The sequence below is a fragment of the Boleophthalmus pectinirostris genome, unplaced genomic scaffold, assembly GCF_026225935.1.
Source record: "Boleophthalmus pectinirostris isolate CB_2022bp ecotype Guang Dong unplaced genomic scaffold, ASM2622593v1 HiC_scaffold_9, whole genome shotgun sequence".
Taxonomy (NCBI): Eukaryota; Metazoa; Chordata; class Actinopteri; order Gobiiformes; family Gobiidae; genus Boleophthalmus; species Boleophthalmus pectinirostris.
Window position 1 is genome coordinate 3,183,300 of NW_026571541.1, and position 21,411 is coordinate 3,204,710.

Here is a 21,411-nt window from a genome sequence, read left to right on the forward strand (position 1 = left end):
ACAGGAAAATAATATCACAGAGGACTGCAAAGCATTGAAGATTTCTGCAGAAAATCAGAAATTCAGAATCAATAAACAAAGCACTAAACTTTGTTAATCTGAGATTAGGGAAAAGTTATTTTATTTGTAAATGATGGATGACCAATGAGCTCCTTCATTTCATATGTGTTACTGAAATAAACAAATCAGGTTGTGCAGTCATGTTTGGTTCTGGCTTGGCATGTGATGGAGGGAATGGGACCAGACTGTATAAAAATACAGAGAGATATTATTCTGGATAGAGACCATCTACTTCTCTTATAAATAAGCTTTGCCTGGAATTTGAATAGGCGTATCACATAACATTACACATACATTTATTCAGTAACATGCTTTCCAAACCATAAAAACAAAGCATGTATCGTAGCGTAAAAAAAAAAAAAAAAATCCATACTATGGAACATCTATGTAGAGACAAGCAGTGGACGGACCCTCTATCAGAAAAAAAAAATGAAAAATTCACGGAAACAGTCCCTCGGATTGGTAAACACCCACATGTAGCCTGTCAAAATAAACTTCCACGTTGACCAATAGCCAAATTGCCACTCTGCTTATGATAGGCTTTGCTTTTTTAAATGTGGGACATCATTAGACTATATTTCAATAGGTTACGATTGTCGCCGGGGCCTCACACATTCTTGCACTATTAATGTTTCTGCAGAGAATGCATTTATTGTCCAGAGGCTGCGGGTGCGGCGGAAGCGCGGCTACGGCGGAGAGCATGTCACTTGACAGCCGCTGCACATTGTAGGAGCGGCCGATCCGCCCAGTCACACCGTTCACAGCTCTTTTCTTGTGGCAGGAGCCGTACGAAAAAAAACACTCATCTGGACCAGGAGATCCTGAGCTGTCCCTGGCCTTATTTCTTTACTTTTTTCTTTTTCGTTCTGTTCGATTGTTGAAGTCCATTCCTTAGTCTTGCGCTCATCTTCTGTTAACATGGTCGACTATCACGCCGCCAACAACCAGTACTCTGCCGGCGGGCCGCAGAATGCCTACATGGAGCAGGAGGACGACTGGGACCGCGACCTGCTGCTGGACCCTGCGTGGGAACGGCAACAGCGCAAGGTAAGCGGGCACCGGGGCTCTGGCCTGCCAGTGGGGTGCTGGGGATTGGGGACTTCTTCAGCCTCTCGAGGGCTTCGGTCTTCCCTCTGGACTTTTCCGCTCACCGCTGCCTCCTCTCCTCCACTCTCTAGATTCCTAAGCTAACGTGTGCGTCGCGCGTAAAAGGCAGACTGGTGTCAGCCTCTGGCTGCTTTCTCCTTTGCTTTATCCTCTGTTCCGCGGCGGAAGCGGAGTGCCACAATGTTGCAAACCCGCTGTGGCCCTGGAAAAGCGAGAGCCGAGAGTGTTCTGGGCGATATCAGGAATGCTAGCCTTACCAGTTTAGAGGAGGCCCGTTTTACACCGCTCCAGCTCCCCGCGTTTCAGTTACTCAGCCATGTTGAACACCTCATTGAAGATTTGTATCTATTCTGTGAACTTCAGCAGACTGTTAAGAGCCCACACTTCAGATTGTGGAGAAAAAAAACCTGTCTAGCTCAAGGAGCATCGCCTTGAGTTGGAAACAAGCCATTGAACTTTGTAACATGGTGCTATATCTTTGCACAAGGCTTGTCAGTCGCAGTGGTCAGAGATGTCAGGCCTACAGTCAGATCCTATAGGCCAACAGGCATTCAATCCTAGTGCCAGAAGGTCTTCCCTTTTACAGTGGGATTACTTGGGTGTTTAATAACCTAGAATCTAGAATTCTAGAATTGTGGAGCTTTCTTTCGCCATCTTTTTTATCAATATCTTTGACTTCACCCGGCCCTTACTGGACCATTGCTTTGCTGCATCTTTTTAATTAGCCTAGAACCATGCACTACTAGTGCCATGTATTGTAGTAGGCCTAGTAGAGTACAGTAGTAGTATTTGGGAGCAGGGTGTGTTGTACAGCTGGCTTTGGTGCTGCAGCTTCACATTTCTGACATTCCTTCTCTTGGTTTGACAGCGTGCCACACATTGTCCTGGGCATTTTTTACATGCTCTTGAGTCCTATCCTGCTAATCACTGGGCACCTTTCAATAGCCTCATAATACTAAAATGTCAAACTCTATTCCAATACTAAGGAATAGACTGAATATACAATACCAATTCAGAGACTATGATGTCAATAAAAACACTCTTTCTTTAGACAATAGAATGTTATTTTCACAATTAAATCATAGTTGCTTCTTTTATTTTACCATGTAGCCGTATATCTCACATATAAATGCCCGTGCACCTCATAGTGGTGCATGCGCATATACTAGTATATGTATAGTTCAATATAATTTTAAATCTATTCAGGAAAGTTTAATTTCTGTAGTGTGAATGTGACTTTTTTTTTTAGTATACTTAATATATAGTTTCTCAAACGAGTCTAGCTTCGATTCTACTTTTATGATCGATTTTAGTATCTAATTTTTGATATGTTTGACAACACTACCTCCTAAATTTGTCAACTTTAAAGTAATCTAGTGCTGTTACACCAACTATATACACACATTTTAATATGCTCTTTTATCACACCTTTATTGCTGAGTAGCTTAGAGGGATACTTGTGTGACCTGCTGATATTCCTGAGTCAGGGCAGGGAGGTGTGTGCATATTTGTACTGAGAGCTCACCGGTCAAAGTTTCTTGAAAGGAAAGTCTTGTTGCCAATCATTAACAGATCTTGTGCAATGAGCTAACCACTTGTGGTTACTGATGTATGAAAAGGGCTGGTCAGGAGGATCAGTGCAGGACCGGTGGTGACAGTTTTTTTTTTCCTTTTCATTTTGAAATATTCCGTGAAGTGAGTTCCTGCTTTCCTTTTTGTGGAAGCAGAAACCAAGGTTCTCCAGAGCTTCCAATGCAAACAACCTTTCCACTTGTTTGAACATGTCTTTGTACCTCTGATCGCTGTGGCACATTCCCAACGACGGTTAGGCTCACAGTTTTCTCATGCAGAGCTAGTGGAACAGCCAGGAGTCAAAGCAGTCCGACTGCCTGATGCCCTGTCCTGATCCTGTTTTTCAACCAGTCCCATCATGTTCTCCTGTTGTTGTCCTCCTCCTGATGTAGGGAGGGGTAGGGTTGTGAAAAGTATTGAAAATCAGATACCACTCCATTCTAAAACTAGTATCAAAACTAGATAAGAGTTATTTACTTATTTGAGCAAATAATGAAACTAAAAAAGTCACATTCACAGGACAGAAGCAAACCTTTCCTGAATAACTTTAGAATGATGTTGAGCTGTATCATAACAAGTATAAGAGCACGTAGACCAATAAATGCCCTTGGACCACTGAAAGATATCACAGAAGGTCACATGGCAATATAAAAGAAATTGCTATGATTTAAATAAGTGTTCTTATTATCATGGTAGTATCAAAATCTGTATTAATTATAAAATTTTATTCCTTACTTGAAATCAAGTCTGAAATTTTAGTATTGTTACAACACTAGGGTGGAGGGATGTGAGATCAAAATTAATCAAGATTAATCAATATGTTGCTTATTGGTCAATATGTCTTGATACAATCATTTTTGGGGGGATAATTCTGCTTTAGGGTTATTGTGTCAGTGGTGTAAATTAGTTTCCATTAGATCCCGACCAATATATCGGTTGGCCGATATTATCAGCCGATATGGGCACCTGGAGACATGTCGGCTATTGGCCGATATGCTCGCTAATAGGGGCCGATATTTCACGTGGGCATGTTATATGTCGTTATAAAGCTTAGACTTTCTACATTCTGTTCATTTAATCCAATTTACAGACAGATAAATGTCCTAATATGTGACTCCACATCAGTATTTATCTACGGAGTCATTTGTCTGTGTGTGTGTGTGTGTGTGTCTGTACTGTCCCTGAACACACCCCCAGAGTCACGTCACTCATGTGCGTTTGTTTACACCTGCAGACACAGATCCAAACACTGAGATGATTTTTTCTTTTTTTCTTTTTACGGACAATCGGTTTCAGTCTGGATTAAAAGGACATGTATTAGTGCAGACTTGTGATGTGAGGAGGAGCCTGTGTGAGCGGTGAGTGTTTGAAATACTTCGACTTTGCAGCTAGTTTTGGTAATTTGTTATTGGTTAGCGATTAGCTGCTGTAGCTCCCATACATAAACAGGCTGTTTTCTATTGGCCTATTGTAAAGTGACTATATTGACTGTATATTTGTTACTGGACCAGCATTGATATGTAAATAAGATGTCAATAGATGTGTGAATGATCCCCATTTATGCCTATAATTAATTACCACGGCGCACACGCATTAACGGCTAAAGGCTAATAGCGATAGTTTCTTTACTAGCAAGTAGTGATGGGTCGGTCATGAACGAAATGGCTCTTAGAGCCGGACTCTTTGAAGCAAACCTGCTCCTGAGCCTGCTCCTTATTGGGAGCCGTGTTTTCTCTTTCTCTCACCGTTTTTCTCTTCACGCAGACTCGTGGTAGTTTGACAGCAGCTGAAAACAAAACTTTCAGAAATCTGCGTGTGCATAGGAGAGAAAAAACGTGCAAGTTCGTCTGTAGTTCAGCATAAAATAAATAAACCAGGACTAATCTTGGGTTCGAGAGACGGAGAGATATAGAGACTGAGTCCCGACACTCAGTCCTGGTTCAGTTCTGGTTTAATCCTGTTTTAAACATGGTTTAGATCGGTTTCAGTCCTGGTTTAGACCTGCTTCAGTCCTGGTTCAGTCCTGGTTCAGTCCTGGTTCAGTCCTGGTTCAGTCCTGCTTTAGTCCTGCTTTAGTCCTGCTTTAGTCGTGCGTTAGTCGTGCGTTAGTCGTGCGTTAGTCGTGCGTTAGTCGTGCGTTAGTCGTGCGTTAGTCGTGCTTTAGTCGTGCTTTAGTCGTGCTTTAGTCGTGCTTTAGTCGTGCTTTAGTCCTGCTTTAGTCCTGCTTTAGTCCTGCTTTAGTCCTGCTTTAGACCTGCTTGCAACAAAACAATCTGAAGAGCCGCTTGGGAGCCGAAAGAGTCAGCAGCTTTTAGTGAGCCAAGCCAAAAGAGCCGGTTCTCTAAAAAGAACTGGAATACCCATCACTAGTAGCTAGAATGTGATGCAAAAACTACTGTCTGTAAATATGACGTAAAGAGGCAGAATAACAATAAATGTTGCCTAAATAAACCCAATTTAAAATCCACTAGAGCCAAACCTAAGTTTTTTAAACAATTCAAGATTTACAGTTAATTTTTACATCACTAAATATATATCGGTGATTATATCGGCTATTGGCAGATCCAACTTCCATTTTATCGGTATCATATCGGCCACAACAAAATCCATATCGGTCGGGCCCTTGTTTCCATATTATCATTATCATGTATAATGTCTTCATCAATATATCATACTTCAAAATGTGTTACTGTGACAGGCCTAAGCAGGACGCTGAAGTGTGGAGAGGGAGAATAGCTCATAAGATTCATGACCAATTTAGTTGCACATCTCTCAGCCCTGAGTCTCCCATGACTGCAGAGGTGAGAAACTACCATGCTGTCTTTAACTTTATGACCATCATTTACATAGCTGTAGCATTTGCTGCTCAGTCCTGGACCAGATGAGATGGTCAGGGCTGGCTGTGGGGTTGCTGTTGTTTTCATGTTTGAACAAACATCTCAAACAAAGCTCATTGCTCATACACTGCTTTTCTTCCTTCTTGTGCCTAAAAGGATTCTACAACAAGGAAGCATTCCTCATTTACACATATCCACGCCTCACTTACTAGTTTGCCTTTTTATGTGTTTAAGTGTTCGTACCAATTTTAGGAGGGAATAGTTGAGGCATTAGAGTTCTGGATCCATAGAGTAAAGGTAGTAGTGGGAACTGTGGAGTCCGGAGTAGACTTGTCTTGATAAGTTTGAAGTGCCATATATTGCAGTAAAACATTATGATAAATGATAATATTGAAACTTCCTTAATGCCAATGACACAATAACCATAAAGCGGGATAAACCCTTTTCTAAACATAAATACAGTTAGAAACATGACCTGCCTGCAGTATACAATAATTAAAGTAACAACACCTGTAGGAATATCACATTTTACTGTTATGATTTTTGTGAAAAGAAACCTGACAAAACTATCATAAATGGTAAAAAGCCTTAAAATTAAGGATCTTGATATCCTTACTCCAGAGTGTGGTCTTTTCCCCTGTCAGTATAGGCCAGCTGATCCTGGATCAGCTGTGCTCCAGTATGAGCACTGAACAATAAGAACAGAGAGCCACCAATGGAATGTATCCCCTTCCCACTGGCTGCTATGTGCTGCCATTGGCAACCCACAGAAGCGCTGCATTCCTTTGGTAGCCCATTATAGTCTTTCAGGCCAGTGGGAGGGGGCTCTGTGCTTTAAGGGGTGGACTGTCCTGTTTTCCACTGGACACAATTTTTTAATGACTACTAGAATTTTTTAATGACTATCTGTGTGTGTGGTGGAAGCCCAAATCCAGCCCCCATCCTTTTGAGCTGCAGAGACCTTGCAGCTTGAAGTTTTTTAAGCACAAGGTTAGAGCAAAAACACAAACTGACATCTTAATCTGCTTAATGAGAGATGATGTAGAGGAAATGCCCGCCTCCTCAAACTCCCAGAGGGACACATCCATCTACTGTGTGTGAGACACAAAGAGAGTAGAAGAAGTAAATTAAATACGTGAAACTTTGTATCTTACTATAACTTACTCATATTGAGTATTTTACTGTCCCAAAGTGCACAGGCACAAAGATAAGACCTACTCTGTCTCTGTCTATGTTCTTCTCATGTTCAGTTGTTTATAAAATGATGACATATACGTATATAAGTTCAGACTAAGCCTGGCCTGTAAAGCTTGACATCAGGCTAAGATCTAAATTGACAGAGACTAGGAAACAGCCTTCAGGAAGTGCACAGTTTAGTATAATGATGCAACTCAAATGTATTCTGTTATATTTTTCTTGGCAGATGCAATCTGGCATCTCACAATAATTACTATATTGATTCTGAAACTGAGTGTACAGTAAATGAAGAGAACAATATTTATTGCATGCACCTTTCTTTTTTTCTATACTAGTAGAGAACCTCAGGACTAAAGTTAGAATTAGTCAGATGCTGCTAGTCTGTTAAGAGCTTAAAAATTAACACAATTTTAAAATTAACTTTTTCAGGGAGCCAGTGCAGGGGCTTGAGAATAGGGATAGGAGATTAGTGGTGTATGGTCTGACAATCCAGTATCTATAACAGTCTGTTACACTGTCCGTATCACCAAGTGTATTGTTCAAGGCTGCAGTCCCACAGGCTCTGTGCCAGCCTGTTTGATTCCAAACTGCTACAATTTTCTGCAATTTTTAGCTGTCCACTGATCAATGTAATGACCTGGATTTAAGACTGGAATGTAAGTGTGACCGAGTGAGTCAAGTCTGTTTCTGCTGCTGCAATGCCCCTAGAATTTAATACTGTACTCCAGATGGCCTCCTCGCTGATAAGAATTCAAATTGTGATACAATATAGACAAAAATGCATTTCTTTTTTACACTACTAATGACAATCCAATCATATTTTTGCAACCCATCATCAATTGTTTTTGCATCTTAAGCCATACATCAAATAAAAGTAAAGATGCATTAAAGAAGACCTATTGCTTGTGTTTTTACATTACACCTGTGGATCATTATAATATTTTTACATTAAAATCACAACATTCATCTAAAATGAATGAAAGAAACAAGTCCATTGACTTCCATGTTAGAAAACTCTGTTGCCTAGTGGGAGGTGACATCACCACAAACATCATCACAACAAAGAGACAGCTGTCAGCCCTTCTGATTAGAGAAAGAAGATGAAGTAATGCGGTGTAGGTGGTGGTGAAAACAATGGTTGTTTGGTAAAATGGTGTCCTGACTAGGGATGGGTATTCGATTAAATTTAATCGATCGTCGAGAGAATTAACGATCGATTATCGATTAATCATTAAAGTTTTTATATTAAAATCATCATTATTATTACTATCTGCACTACTAATCTGCATAAATAAATTCAACTTTACAACATATAAACCGTAACCACTCTAGAGCCACATCAGCCCATTTGACATTAGAATGTGTTTAATGCAGCTTTGCGCAACTCTCACAGAAACGAAACTTAAAACCGCATCGCTAATTTACATAAACTAAGCAAGAAAAAAAAACAGCTCTTGTGCACTGATGCGGCACAACTCAATGGAATACAGGTTAGTGTGACCATATTTGCGTTTGTCAAAACCGGGACACCGTACGGGGGGTGGGAGGTTTGGCCTCATCATCGACATTGCGCTACTCTCACTTGGCAAAGCTTTTTCATGTTTTCGGTGTCCTGGTGAGCTTTTTCCCACTGGACACTGAAACATATCTGTTGCTTTGTACACTGTGCACATGGCCTCTCACTTGTCCTGACCGGAATGGAAAGCATGGAGTTTTTTTTTTTTTTTTTTTTACAAATCATCGTTAAATACGACTGTTTGTGTCTGCTTGCTCCTTCTGAGTGCAGAGAGCTACATGTACGGACCCCTGTTTGTCCCCGGACACTTGGTCACCCTACGCTATGCACAGCAACCTACATTTGGTTTGTCGATTAAAATGAATGTAATCGATGAAATTCTTAATGATCAATTATCAATTAATCGACTAATCATGCCAATTGATGATTGACAATAAGTGATTTAAAGATTGCGCAGATATGCATGAATCACTCCAAATACAAATTCAGGTGAATGAATGGTGAGGGGAAACGACTGTAACAGGGCTCAAAACCTTTGCTTAATAGGTCCACTTTAAACTAAACTCCTGTCAGGTTAGAAAATTAACTACCACTGAGACTGATCACTATTGGTTTCCTAAGACCTTGGGCCTTCTCTCAGAGGTCCCATACTGGAATGAGTGTGGATTTGTTCATGTCCTCTAGTGGTGTCGGCTTACTTCACGTGAGCTGTCCTGGAGGCAGCTTGCAGCTTGTTCAAGTGCGATAGTAGTGAGGTTCCATTGAAAGACATCAAATATTTACAGTCTGTGCTCAGGCTCTTGGTCCTCTTTTTTTGTACTGGTGTATCAGCTCAAAAAGAAACATGCAAAATTTCTCCAACCAAACCATCTGACACTCCAAATACTAATGTTGCTATGGAATCCTTTGTATTGGAGTTTTTACTTGTATATTTCTTTATATCGTATATACGAACAATTTTTCTTTTAATAATATAGTAATGAACAGAGAGCTCAGTACAAAATAGGGGATGCCCCATAGAAAATTCCCCTCCCCCTACAGCCACTCTGAATGTGGGTCAGGGAAGTCCAGTTGTACCAGCATACAATCTGCTCTGATCCAATCAAAACTGGCCTTCAGTGGATTAGTTGTCTGCATTACTCTTAACAAAGCCCCACACTTTCAATAAGCCACCGTTCCTGTCAGCCTCTGGGGTATGTGGTCTGCTGAGCTCCAAATGGCTGTCAACACATGAGTGACATCGTCCATCTTGTGTTAGGAGGGTTATGTGCAGGGTAGAGCTGATCCCTAAACTACCGCTTAGCCTTTAGTGGTTATTTTAAATGTGTGCGCACTGTGGTAATTAATTATATGGGTAAATGCAGATAATTCACACCTCTATTCACAGCTCATTTATATATCAAAGCAGGTCCAGCAACATGTGTACAGCCACCATAGTCACTTTACAGTAGGCCAATGTAAGAGAAAACAAGCTGTTTGTGTGTGGTAGCTTACAGCAGCTAAACTGAGAAAGAACTAAATAATTATAGCTTTGAAACACAGAGGTCTTCACAAATAAGTGTCCTTTTAATCCTGACTCAAAACAGTCGTCTGTAAAAAGAATATAATCCAGCATGTTGACAGCAGCTGTGTCTGCCCTCTGTCTATGGGACAGTCCTCTCTGCTCCACACTTGCACTTTGATAAAAACAAGCAGTAGTTTTGTTGCTGGCCTAAACTGCACTTAAGTTCACTTTTATTTATAGTCAGTATCGTGGATCAGACACAAGAGCATCTAAAACCAGAGCCTCAGTGTTGCGCACTGGTGTAAACAAGAGTATTTGAGTCATGTGCCACTGAGGGTGCATTCAGGGGCAGTACTGCGCTACACACAGATTCTGGGGCAACTGCTGTGCATTGTGTACTGCGTATTTATTGCATATTTATTGTCCTTGTTGGGAAATGTGTCCTCTGCATTTACCCAATGTTACCCAATTCTTCAATGCTGCTAGGATAACCTGTCGGCTACAGTGCCGTGCCTGGTGATTCATCTCCAAATCTTGAGTTAGCCTGAAAATTTGTGCATGTTTTGGGTTGATGGGGGGGGAACAAGATGAAACATGCAAACTCCAGAGAGAAGGATCAGAGGGATCGAGTGCTAGCCACTCAAACATGATGCAGCTGTATTGTGTCAGTGTGTGTCTGATGGTAGAACCTAAATACCCCAATTGTATGTCTATTTGTTGTGGACTTTGTGGCCAAATGGCAAGCAGTCTCCCCTCACAGCAGAAACGGTAAGCACTGTGCATTTTTTTTTTTTTTTTTTTTTTAATTGAGGCGCAGGATTTGCTCAGGGCCGTCCACTTAGCGCGACTGTCTGCCCCAATGCCTGCTGTACTAGAGGCGCCTTTTGGTCCGTGCCATGCTCGGGCACTGTTGCCTGGGGTTCTGTGGCCTGTGTTCACAGGTGTGCGGCCAATGGCATCGTTGCCGTCCCTTATCGGGGTTGGGCACGGATGTCTTAAACTCTAGTCTTACTGCAGGTGGATATAGTATTTAACTACATTATACTGTAAGAATGAAAGTTCCTGAGAAGTACTGTCAATCAGTTAGACATTATAAATATCAGAGTACTTAACATGTGTTTGGATTTCATAAACGAGCCTAAATGTTTAAAACATAATGCACATACTTCCATATAATATCAAATATACAAACTCTAGATTGTGCAGAGTCGAGTCTCAGGTCTGATCTGATTCTGGTCTGGTTCCTGTTTTTGTCCAGTTCATTACGGTACTTATACTAAGCTACACATTCCAAGACCATGGTGTGGTAAAAGTAAAGTTTTTTAACAATGATGGTGCATGGTTAGAAAAGTTAATCAAATTAAAGTTTTGGACATTTGATTTTTCACACTAAGTTCAGCCCAAATACTACGCATTGAAATCAATATAATCTGTTCCCCCATACATCCTGGATCTTATTCTTTGCTCTTAGTTCATAATGTTTTATAGAAGTATTGGCTTCGAACTCGGTATCAGCAGGTACTCAAAATCAAATGACTCGGACTCTGTGGCAAAAAAATGTGATCGGGACATTCCTAGTAGTTTGTGTTGTGTTAACGGACAGATAGTGGACAGAGGTGGGAGTGGTGGTGCTGCTGGAGGGGTTATTACATCATCTTGTCATCTTGTTGGGCTTTTAAGTGAGCGTCCTTATAAGGTAAAGAACGTGAGAAAGGGGTGGAATGATGCTTTGCTGTGGAAAGACCTGAATCTCCGGTCGAGCTGCGTTCTGCACAAACTGCTCAGCTGAGTCTGCTCCACTGCCTCCATCCTGGTGACGCTGCTCATGTGCAATGACAGTCCAGATGTGTCTTTTTAAATTAAAATGTACTTAATTAGGCATTTTAATCATGTATCAACAGTCATATAACTTTTGTATTTAGCATTTAATTAAGTTGTGATGGGTGACAAAGCCTTCAAATAAAAGCAGAAGTTCATCTTACACACAAAACAAAACCACTTCTCTTTCTTTGTCAATAATTTCCGCTCTGTAGTTTCACACTTTTTTCATTCAAACCGACCACAGTCATATTTATAATTTGGTCAGTAGTGCTTCTGAGAATATGAGCCGCTTAGAGAGAAGTGCAGACGTGTGTTTGCAAGGTTTTGAAGTGTCAGTGGGGTCTGTTATAAAATCTATTCAAAATTTTGCAAACCAATGCGCTCAGTTTTGGTGTTGTAATGGCGGGGTAAAATGACAGTGCTAACCCTATAACTGTGACCTCTAGTAACATTTTAAAAAATGTACTGGAAGGTTTTATTTGGCAATTAATATTTTAGTCTCCCGTCAAGGGGCAATGCTTTAATTTGCTCTTTAATGAACACACGTGCAAATTTTTTTTCCAGTCTTCATGCACTATGTTGTACGTTCAAATTTCAAAAGATGTAAAAGTAAATGTGATAGTTGCTGTGGTGAAATGCCACTCAGTTATGCAGTGTGAGACGTAATAGGAAGTCATTGATCCCATTTCTGTGATTAAAGCAGAACTAAGTCTCTTTAGCAATACAACTCCTCCTACAGCTCCCTTGTGAGAATACACTGTCAGAGAACAGAACCAAAAGCGATTGTGTACATGTTTTTGTATGTTATTACATAGTCTTATTTCAATTTAAAAAAAAAAAAAAAAAAAAAAAGGAAAAAAGATAATGTTACCAAATAAAAAAAAAATTTCAGGGGAACTTCTGGGGGGAGACGATGGAACATTTCAAACACCCCAATAATACACATTAAACCATCAGGGACATCAGGAAATCAGATGTTTAATGTCCTACTGCATGCATAGAGTGTGTTTTAATTTCTTACAAAGGAAAAGGAAAGACAACCTAATTTGTTTTTGTCTTTAAAAAGTACACAGTAACGTGAGCTGTTTACTTATTTGTATTGCAAGTCTTAATAACATTTGCAAATGTGTGGTACAATCTAACATGTTTTGTGCCTCTATGGTCCCATGGGTGGTGCCGTGCCCTGGTGCTGTGGTGCTGTAGGGGACAGCACAGGCCGGGGAATGGTTGACGTCCTGGACTTTTGGACTGGAGCGGTGCATTCCTGAATAATGAACATGCATATCCTCCACCCCCGCTGCTTCCTGTGTTGCACTTCTTGGGACAGGAAGTGACCAGCACAGATATTCAGAGCCTCTGGGGTCTGACATAAGACATGTCGTACCACACATTTGTTCACTTTCATGTGGATAGTTTAATTTGTATCACCACATTTTTCACACTTATTGTAGAAACTTGTATGAATGTGGGATCCTATGAAGCATAACATTTGTTTCTTTCTGAACCATATCCCACTCACTAGTGAACTTTGCTGGTGTGTGCCAATGAAGGGTACTATTGTAGTGACTGAGTTGGCAATGCTAGATTTTTTTTTATGGGAAGTATTGTGCAGGTCCTTTTAGTGAAATTTTTTATTGGGAGAGAGGTGGCAGTGCAATTTGACCCTCACTCCACCCCCAAGAAACAAAGACAGGAAGAGCATAAATAAATGGGTGAACCTGAACACTGACCTGACTTCCTCTCCTCGCAGGCGCTGCACCATCCAATCAGAAGCATGTTTCACATAAAACATGATCTGTGTCTAGCTCTATGTTCCAACGTTATTCCCTCATCAAAAACATGCCTCAGGTTTTAGATGTCATCCATGCATGTTTGAGTATTTTTTTGCAATCTCTCCCGGGCCCTGTTCAAACCCTCCTTACCCCTTGCTTAGCAGTAACATTCAGTGCAATGTGCCACCAACAAACCTACATCACCCATGCTCCCACTTGACAATTCTCTACTAATATATAAAAACATGATACAAACAGCAAGATTATAAACCTGATGTGATGTGCAGTAGTTTCATTAGCAGGATGCGTGTTGACTGTGATAGCACTGAAGCGCTGAAGGGGTGCCATCAATGGTTAGCTCAACTGGTAATTCACTGGACTTTCACATGGGCGACCTGGGTTCGAATTACGAGATGCCGGCTCAGACGTCGCCCAGCCAAAGAAGGTCTGCGTCAGATGCTGGGGAACCAGAGCACCTTGATGAAAAATGGGCTACTGGAAAACGGAGGAAATGGGTGAGATGTAAAAACAAGGCTTTGTTGGAATGCTGGTACAACAGTAACCCGAGTCAGAGGGGTTACATGAACAGGATGTGGGAGAAATGGTTATTACAATATCCACAGTTCAAGCTAGCGACCAAACAAGTAGTAGCTCAGTGTTCCAACATCCACAAACGGAAACTGCTGTCATAGCTAGAGATTGACGAGGTACAACACAAATGCTACGGCAAGGGGGAGCCAGGACGCCAGGTCAGAGGGGAATTTACACCAACTCCCCAACCTGAGATTGGGTATGAAGCCCAATAAGTATCACGCTGAGAGAGACAGCAACTGATCTGAAAGATAAGATGCCAATTACAGAGGATAAGTGAAGTACCATCTGAAAGTCTCCTAGAAGATGTGAATGCAGCACTTACAGCGATCCCTACCACAACCATCACTGAAACCAATGAGCTGATATATATACTTCAGCAGCAGTGATCCTAGAGGTGCTGGGATATAAGAGCAACCATGGAAGCCATGAGATATGATACCCACCATGGAAAAGCTGGTTAGAGGCTAAAATCAAGGAGGCATGGAGAGAAGTGAGGGAACAGTAGTAGAGGAGGAGAATTACAAGTACCTTGGTATCTCACAAGCAAATGGCAACCTCGAAGAGGCAACAAGGAAAGCGGCTATGGCCAAGTACCTGCAAAGAGTGAGACAAGTCCTAAGAAGCCAGCTCAATGGCAAGAACAAGGTGCAGGCAATAAAATGATACGCCCTGCCAGTGATCAGATGCCCAACAGGAATCATTAGATGGCCAAAGGAGGAGATACAGACCACAGATTTTAAGACACAAAAGCTCCTGACTACGGATGGGCATGATTAGTCGATTAATCGATAATTGATCATTAAGAATTTCATTGATTACGTTAATTTTAATCGACAAACCGAATGTAGGTTGCTGTGCGTAGCGTGACCAAACAGGGGTCCGTACATGTAGCTCTCTGCACACAGAAGGAGCGAGCAGACAAACAGTCAGTCAGTCTGCAACGTACTGAAGTGCAAATGCGAACGATGTGCAGCGATGACTTGTCCAAGAATTCCACGCTTTCCGTTCGGGACAAGTGGGAGTCCATGTGCACAGTGTACAAAGCAGCACATATGTTTCAGTGTCCAGTGGGAAAAAGCTTTGCCAGGTGAGAGTAGCGCAATGTCGATGACGAGTCCCCACCTCCCACCCCCCGTACGCTCTCCTGGTTTTGACAAACGCAAATATGGTCACACTAACCTGTATTCCACTGAGTCATGTCTTTTAATCCGACAGAAGTTGACCGCATCAGCGCACGAGCGCTTAGTTTATGCAAATTAGCGATGCGATTTTATGTTTCTTTTCTGTGAGAGTTGCACAAAACTGAATTAACCACATTATAATCTAAAACAGGCTGATGTGGCTCTAGAATGGTTACGGTTTATATGTTGTAAAGTTGAATTTATTTATGCAGATTAGTAGTGCAGATAGTAATAATAATGATGATCATTTTAATATAAAAACTTCAATGATTAATCGATAATCCAAATCCAGCACCCTGAGACTGTATGCAAACCGGAAGGAAGGAGGCCGAGGACTATTGAGTATGGGAACCACTGTCCAGGATGAAACATCCAAGCTCCTTGAGTACATCAAGGACAAGGCCCCGACAGATGAGGTGCTCAGAGAATGTCTCAGACAGTGGGGTCCAGAGGAAGAAGTGCTGGAGGGACCATCATGGCAGGACAAGCCCCTACATGGGGCGTACCACCGGAACATAACTGAAGTGGCTGATATCAGGAGATCCTACCAATGTCTTGAGAGGGCTGGTCTGAAGGACACACAGAGGCACTGATCCTGGCTGCTCAGGAGCAGGACTTGGGCACTCAAGCAATAGAGGCCCAGATCTACCACACCAGACAAGACCCACAGTGTAGACTGTGCAAAGAGGCTCCTGAGACCGTCCAGCACATAACTGCAGGTATAAGATGCTGGCTGGGAAAGCAAACATGGAGCGACATAACCAAGTGGCGGGCATAGTGTACAGAAACATCTGTGCAGAGTACAGGCTGGAGACCCCAGGATCAAGGTGGGAAACACCTCCTAAGGTTGTGGAGAATGACCGAGCCAAGATCCTGTGGGTCTTCCAGATACAGATTGACAGGATGGTTATGGCGAACCAACCAGACATAGTGGTGGTGGATAAGAAACAGAGGAGAACTGTGGTGGTGGACATCGCAATACCAAGCAATGGTAATATCAGGAAAAAGGAACACGAGAAACTAGAAAAATACCAGGTGCTCAAGGAGGAGCTGGAGAAAACTTGCTGGTTGAATAAAAGTAACTTTTAAGTCAAAATTTGTCAGGGGTATGAATAATTTTGGGCTTAACTGTATATATAAAAAAAAAGTTTAATCAACCGAAGATTTTGCGATTCCTCTGCACTACTTCTGTGCCCCCCCTCTTGAAGACCTCTGGGCTACAGTGATTGTCACTAAGGGGAGTATGAGGCCATTCCTTAACCCTACAGAAGTTGCCCAGATTTTTCAACTTCTCCAGGATGGCACAGCCGGAAGTGCCATTGCAAGGTGATTTAGGGGCCATCCACACAACAACCTTTTTTGGTCAAAATGGAGAAGTTCGTGTTCGTTTTGGCCTTTCGTCCACACGGAGCTGGAGTTTTGGGTGGGCAAAAATTAAGTTTTTTGAAAATGGTTTCCAGAGTGAAAAAATCTGGAAACACCGGCGTTGCATTGTTGTGTGGACAAGCAAACCACAGCTTTTGGAAAACAATGTCACGATCCTGTCATTGCCAGGGTCCTCCGATGCAGTGAAGACTGCAGCCCTCGAACTAACCTCCACAGGCCACAAGAGCATTGCCAAAATGTGACAGGTGTAGCCTACGGAGCCGCTCCCATCACTCAGCAACCGAGACACACTGCTGGCACCGATACTAACAACACGCACCACAGATTATGCACACTGATTAATAACAAAGACTACATTTACACTGAAACCAATCCTTGTATCACCGTATCACTGTATCGGAAATTATCTGCATCCAGACATGTCATTTCTGTGTCTGCAAGCTTTCCCTATTCACATAACTTTGTGCATATTTGTTTACGTTTTACAGAAGTGAAACTTAAAACCGCATGACTAATTAGCATAAAGAAAGCTCTCAAACAACTCACTATTGTGCGCTGATGCATTTCAGCTTCTGTTGGACTAAAGGTCACGACTCAGTGGAATATATGGGTTCTTTCTGTGACTTATGTTTAACTTTTGCAAAACAAAATGGCTATATTTCTGGGATACATCTAAAATAGGCTAAATTACCTTTAAGTTTAAAAAACGGTGATAAAAGCATTATTAAATATTATTATCATTGTTAACAGTGCCACATACAGGTGTGGCAGATGTATTACATCGTTTTCACTCAGTGCTCCGTTGTCTTGTGGACGTGAATATTTACTGATCCGGCACGTGTGTGGATGAGAATTTTTTTCAACCCGCAAAGAAAACAATCCAGGAGCTTTGTCATGTGGACGTAGCCTCAATGTGTCTCCCAGCACAATCTCCAGAGCATGGAGGGGATTTCAGGAGGCAAGCATTTACTCTAGGACAGCTGGACAGGGCCGGAGAAGGTCCTCAACCCATCAGCAGGACCCATATCTGCTCCTTCATGCAGTGAGGAACAGGCTGAGTTCTGCCAGTGCCCTACAGAATGACCTCCTGCAGGTCACTGGTGTGAATGTCTCTGCCCAAACAATTAGAAACTGACCTCATGAGGGTGACTTTAGGCTGCCACATCCTGTAGTGAGCCCTGTGCTCACCGCCCAGCACCATGGAGCTCCATTGGCATTTATTAGATGACACAATATTTGGCGAGCGCATGGCTGAATGAGAGAGGATGACATGCAACTTTGTCCTCAGTCGCCCCCAGCATGAACAGCAGTATCCCAGTAATCCACGCCCAAGGCCTGAGCCATATTTACCACTGCTAAAATGAATGGAAGTCAATGGGAGGTCAGGGGGTGACCAGTGCAGATGGTACACACGCGCCCGTCACTCACCAATGACCCCACGGTGATGTGGGGAATGTCGAGAGCTTTAAAAAAACGAATAACATGCTGTTCTAATGTTTTCGGATATATTATTTTTGCTCAGAATATTATTAGGCCTGAGTGCCAGAGGCTGGGGAAGGCCCTATTATCGGAAAGCGATGCTCCTAGTGGCCGAAAAATAGAATGGCGCAATGTGACTCACCCGTAGTGACCAAGGACCCTCGCCATGACGTAGCAATGCGCCAGAGGTGTCCGAAAATGTGTAGTTTGTCGGCCAAAAAAAGCGGAACATTGTTCTTGTATCAGAATATTATTCTTTCTTTCTTCTTTCTTTAGGCCCGAGCCCTGACAGGGCGTAGGGCCTATTGCTTTCGCTACGCGGAGCGAATGGGGAACGACGAGCACATGGGCGAATGCAAGACTACGACATGCAACTTTGTCCTCGGTCATCCCCGGCATGAACAGCAGTATCCCAGTAATCCACGCCCAAGACCTGAGCCATATTTATCTCTGCTAAAATGAATGGAAGTCAATGGAAGGTCAGGGGGCGACCCTGATGAGATGGTGCAAACACGCCCGTCACTCACCAATGACCCCACGGTGACGTGGAGAAAGTCGAGAGCTTTCAAACAACGTATAATATGTTGTTCTAATGTTTTTGGATATATTCTTTTTGCTCGAATTATTATTATTATTATTATTATTTTTTTTTTTTAAATTATTATTATTATTAGGCCCGAGTGCCAGAGGCTGGCGAAGGGCCTATTAGTATCGCAAAGCGACCCGAATGTGAAATGACACAACGTGACTTGCCCGTAGTGACCAGGGACCCTCGCCATGACATAGCAGTACGCCAAAAAAAACATTGTTCTCGTATCAGAATATTTAGGCCCGAGCCCCGACAGGGCGTAGGGCCTATTGCTTAAGCCAATGGGGAGCGAATGGGGAGTGATGAGCATTGCCATGGCAACAAGCCAGAATTCTATCCTTGCCAATGGGATGTCCTTACATAAACTTTGGTGTAGCCAAACCAAATTTGGTAGCTTTTTTTGGCAAAATTTTAAAAATTGCATAGGGCTATGGTTAGGATTACGATTAGGGTAAGGTTTAAGATTAGGTTTATTAGGGTCAGCATGAGGCGGGGCGTTTGCGGGGCGTTGGCAGGGCGTTTGCGGGGCGCAGCGCATGCGAGGGCCGATAATTGCCGCTTGCAGCTATATTTGTATTTATTATTGATGTTTACATTTCATGTCTGTGTGTGGTATGTTTGTGTGTTTTTTAGTTTTTAACTGCACATGTGGCGTTCTGGGGAAGTTTGAATGCCCCTGTGTAATGTCTTTTACATGATGGAATTGACACAAAAGTTCACTTTGGTCTTTGATCTATTGATCTTTTATTTTAAGCATGTCTATAAAATTAAACCATCTGCAAGCTGAACATTTTATTTCCATTAAAAGAATTGGCATCCTATTGTTCCCAAGACATTGCCCTGTCCATACTTGTAAAGATATCCAACATAAGTTTTTTAAAATTGAGATCTAATGTGTTTTTTCAAAGTGTTGCATTAATTTTTTGAACAGTGTATGTTATGTGTTAGTAGTTAATACCCCATAGAAGTAGAGTACTCACTCTTTAACTACATGATGAAAAATGTAAAACTGTGGAGCACACAGACTGATTAATTAGTGTCGAATTGAAACTGAAATTTGAATGAACTCAACATAGCAAATCACAAGTGTTGCAATTTTTTAAAGTAATCTTATGTAACTTTCTGGAGGTGGCACATCACCTGGATGATTCCATGGAAACAAAATTCAAAACATTCTATTTAACATTCTCATTGGAAAGTGATGTTTTTGGCCATACTGTGTTATATTATAGCCAAAGGCACATTTCCATGGAAGTGAGCAGGCAAAGGCCCCCCAAGGCAAATAAGTCAGGTTTGAGGGATTTTCCTATGTTTTTCAGTGCAGTGAAAATAAAGAAAACACATGCTTTTGTTCCTATTTTTTGATGAAAAAAAAAAAAAAATACTGTGGTTTTTAAGTACCATAATTTAAGAAAAAAAAAAAATCAAATGAATATTTCTTTAAAAAATGCTAACCCTTTTAACGCATGTTTTGTGTTAGTTTGTTGTCAGTTCATATTTGGGCCTGGTCAAGCAGAAGTATACAGCAAGGCCAAAAATTCAAGTTAATGCATCTGATATAAAAATGTATTCAACAGATAGCATATGTACTCTAGTTTATGAAACTGTTTACCTTTTTTCTGTACCATTTTTGGTTCTAAAGTTACATATGTTTTAATCAGACCATGTATGAAACATGGAACAAAAATTATTTCCCAAATTTCAAAGACCTGCAAATCATGTAAATAAATTGATGCCTTTCATCATATCTTGTGTTATTCGATCTTTGAACTGTTGATGAAGGTACATGATTTTTCAAAAAAAAATTATTTGAAATGATAAAATTTGCTTGGAAGGACTGACATATTTTATAGAAATAGTTTCCTTTCATTTTGAAATAACATTAAAGTATTCGGAAGAAAAAAACTGACAAATGATGCAAAATCATGCACCTTCTACTTGCTTGCACAATTTTCCCTCCGTTACCATGACCTTTCTTAATAAAAAATCTCATGAGTCAAAAAGTAAGAGGTTTTTCAACCTAATCTTGTACCATATGGTAGAAAACTATATGAAGCAAATATTCAAACCAGTTTGTTAACGATATGTAAGTGAGAACCGCTAGTTGTCACTGTTTTTGTATTTATTGCCCAAAAAGTGCTGCATATTTCATTCCCTCTGTTACCGTCATGAGTTTTAAAATTTTTTGTCAATAACTTGAAAGAATATCGCAGGTTTAACTTTACCCTGTTGGAGTGTTAACTCTTTCCTACATTCTAATACCTTACTTATTTCAATAGTCCCTCTAGTTTCTGAATAAGAGCTATTTGAATGTAAAAAATCTGCCCCGTTTCCCTCCGTTACCACTTGACCGGACCCATTTAAGTCTTTTTAATAAAAAAATAATAATAATAATAATTTATTTATTCTTATATTCTTGTGGATGTGATAAAATGTGGACTTTCAACAATATCCTATTATTAAAACACAAATTGCAAATTTAATCAGTCACAGTGCTTGTCAGAAAAATTAAGATTTGATGAAATGGTTCAGCTCCAGTCTCCTGCTCTCCCAGACTCACTCTCCTGCTCTGTACTCACCCCTCTGTCTCTCTCCTTTGGGATGACCTCTTTTGGGCCTGGGTTATGGCGCTTGGCTCAATGGCTCCTTTGTGCCCTGTCCATGGTCCGAGCGAGGCAAGGGTGTTTGGAATAAAGTTTTACTACTACCTGTCAACAGATGAGTGTACAAAATGGTTCAGATGTGTGCTAGAAGTGCTGTTGCTTCAATCTTATGTTGTCCACTATGTCATAGAAA

The 21,411-nt window shown here is 41.4% G+C and overlaps 1 protein-coding gene across 2 annotated transcripts in view; it reads left to right on the forward strand.

The window, feature by feature from the left end:
• Positions 1-782: 782 nt before the first annotated feature.
• Positions 783-21,411, forward strand: part of actn4 (actinin, alpha 4) — a 58,421-nt gene continuing 37,792 nt past the window's right edge. Inside the window, exon 1 of one of the 2 annotated variants that reach the window (XM_055166672.1) lies at positions 783-1,107. In XM_055166672.1, the coding sequence (XP_055022647.1) occupies positions 979-1,107 (129 nt within the window). In that variant the 5' untranslated portion in view covers positions 783-978. The remainder of the gene's footprint in view (positions 1,108-21,411) is intronic. The other variant, XM_055166671.1, reaches the window with a different exon arrangement.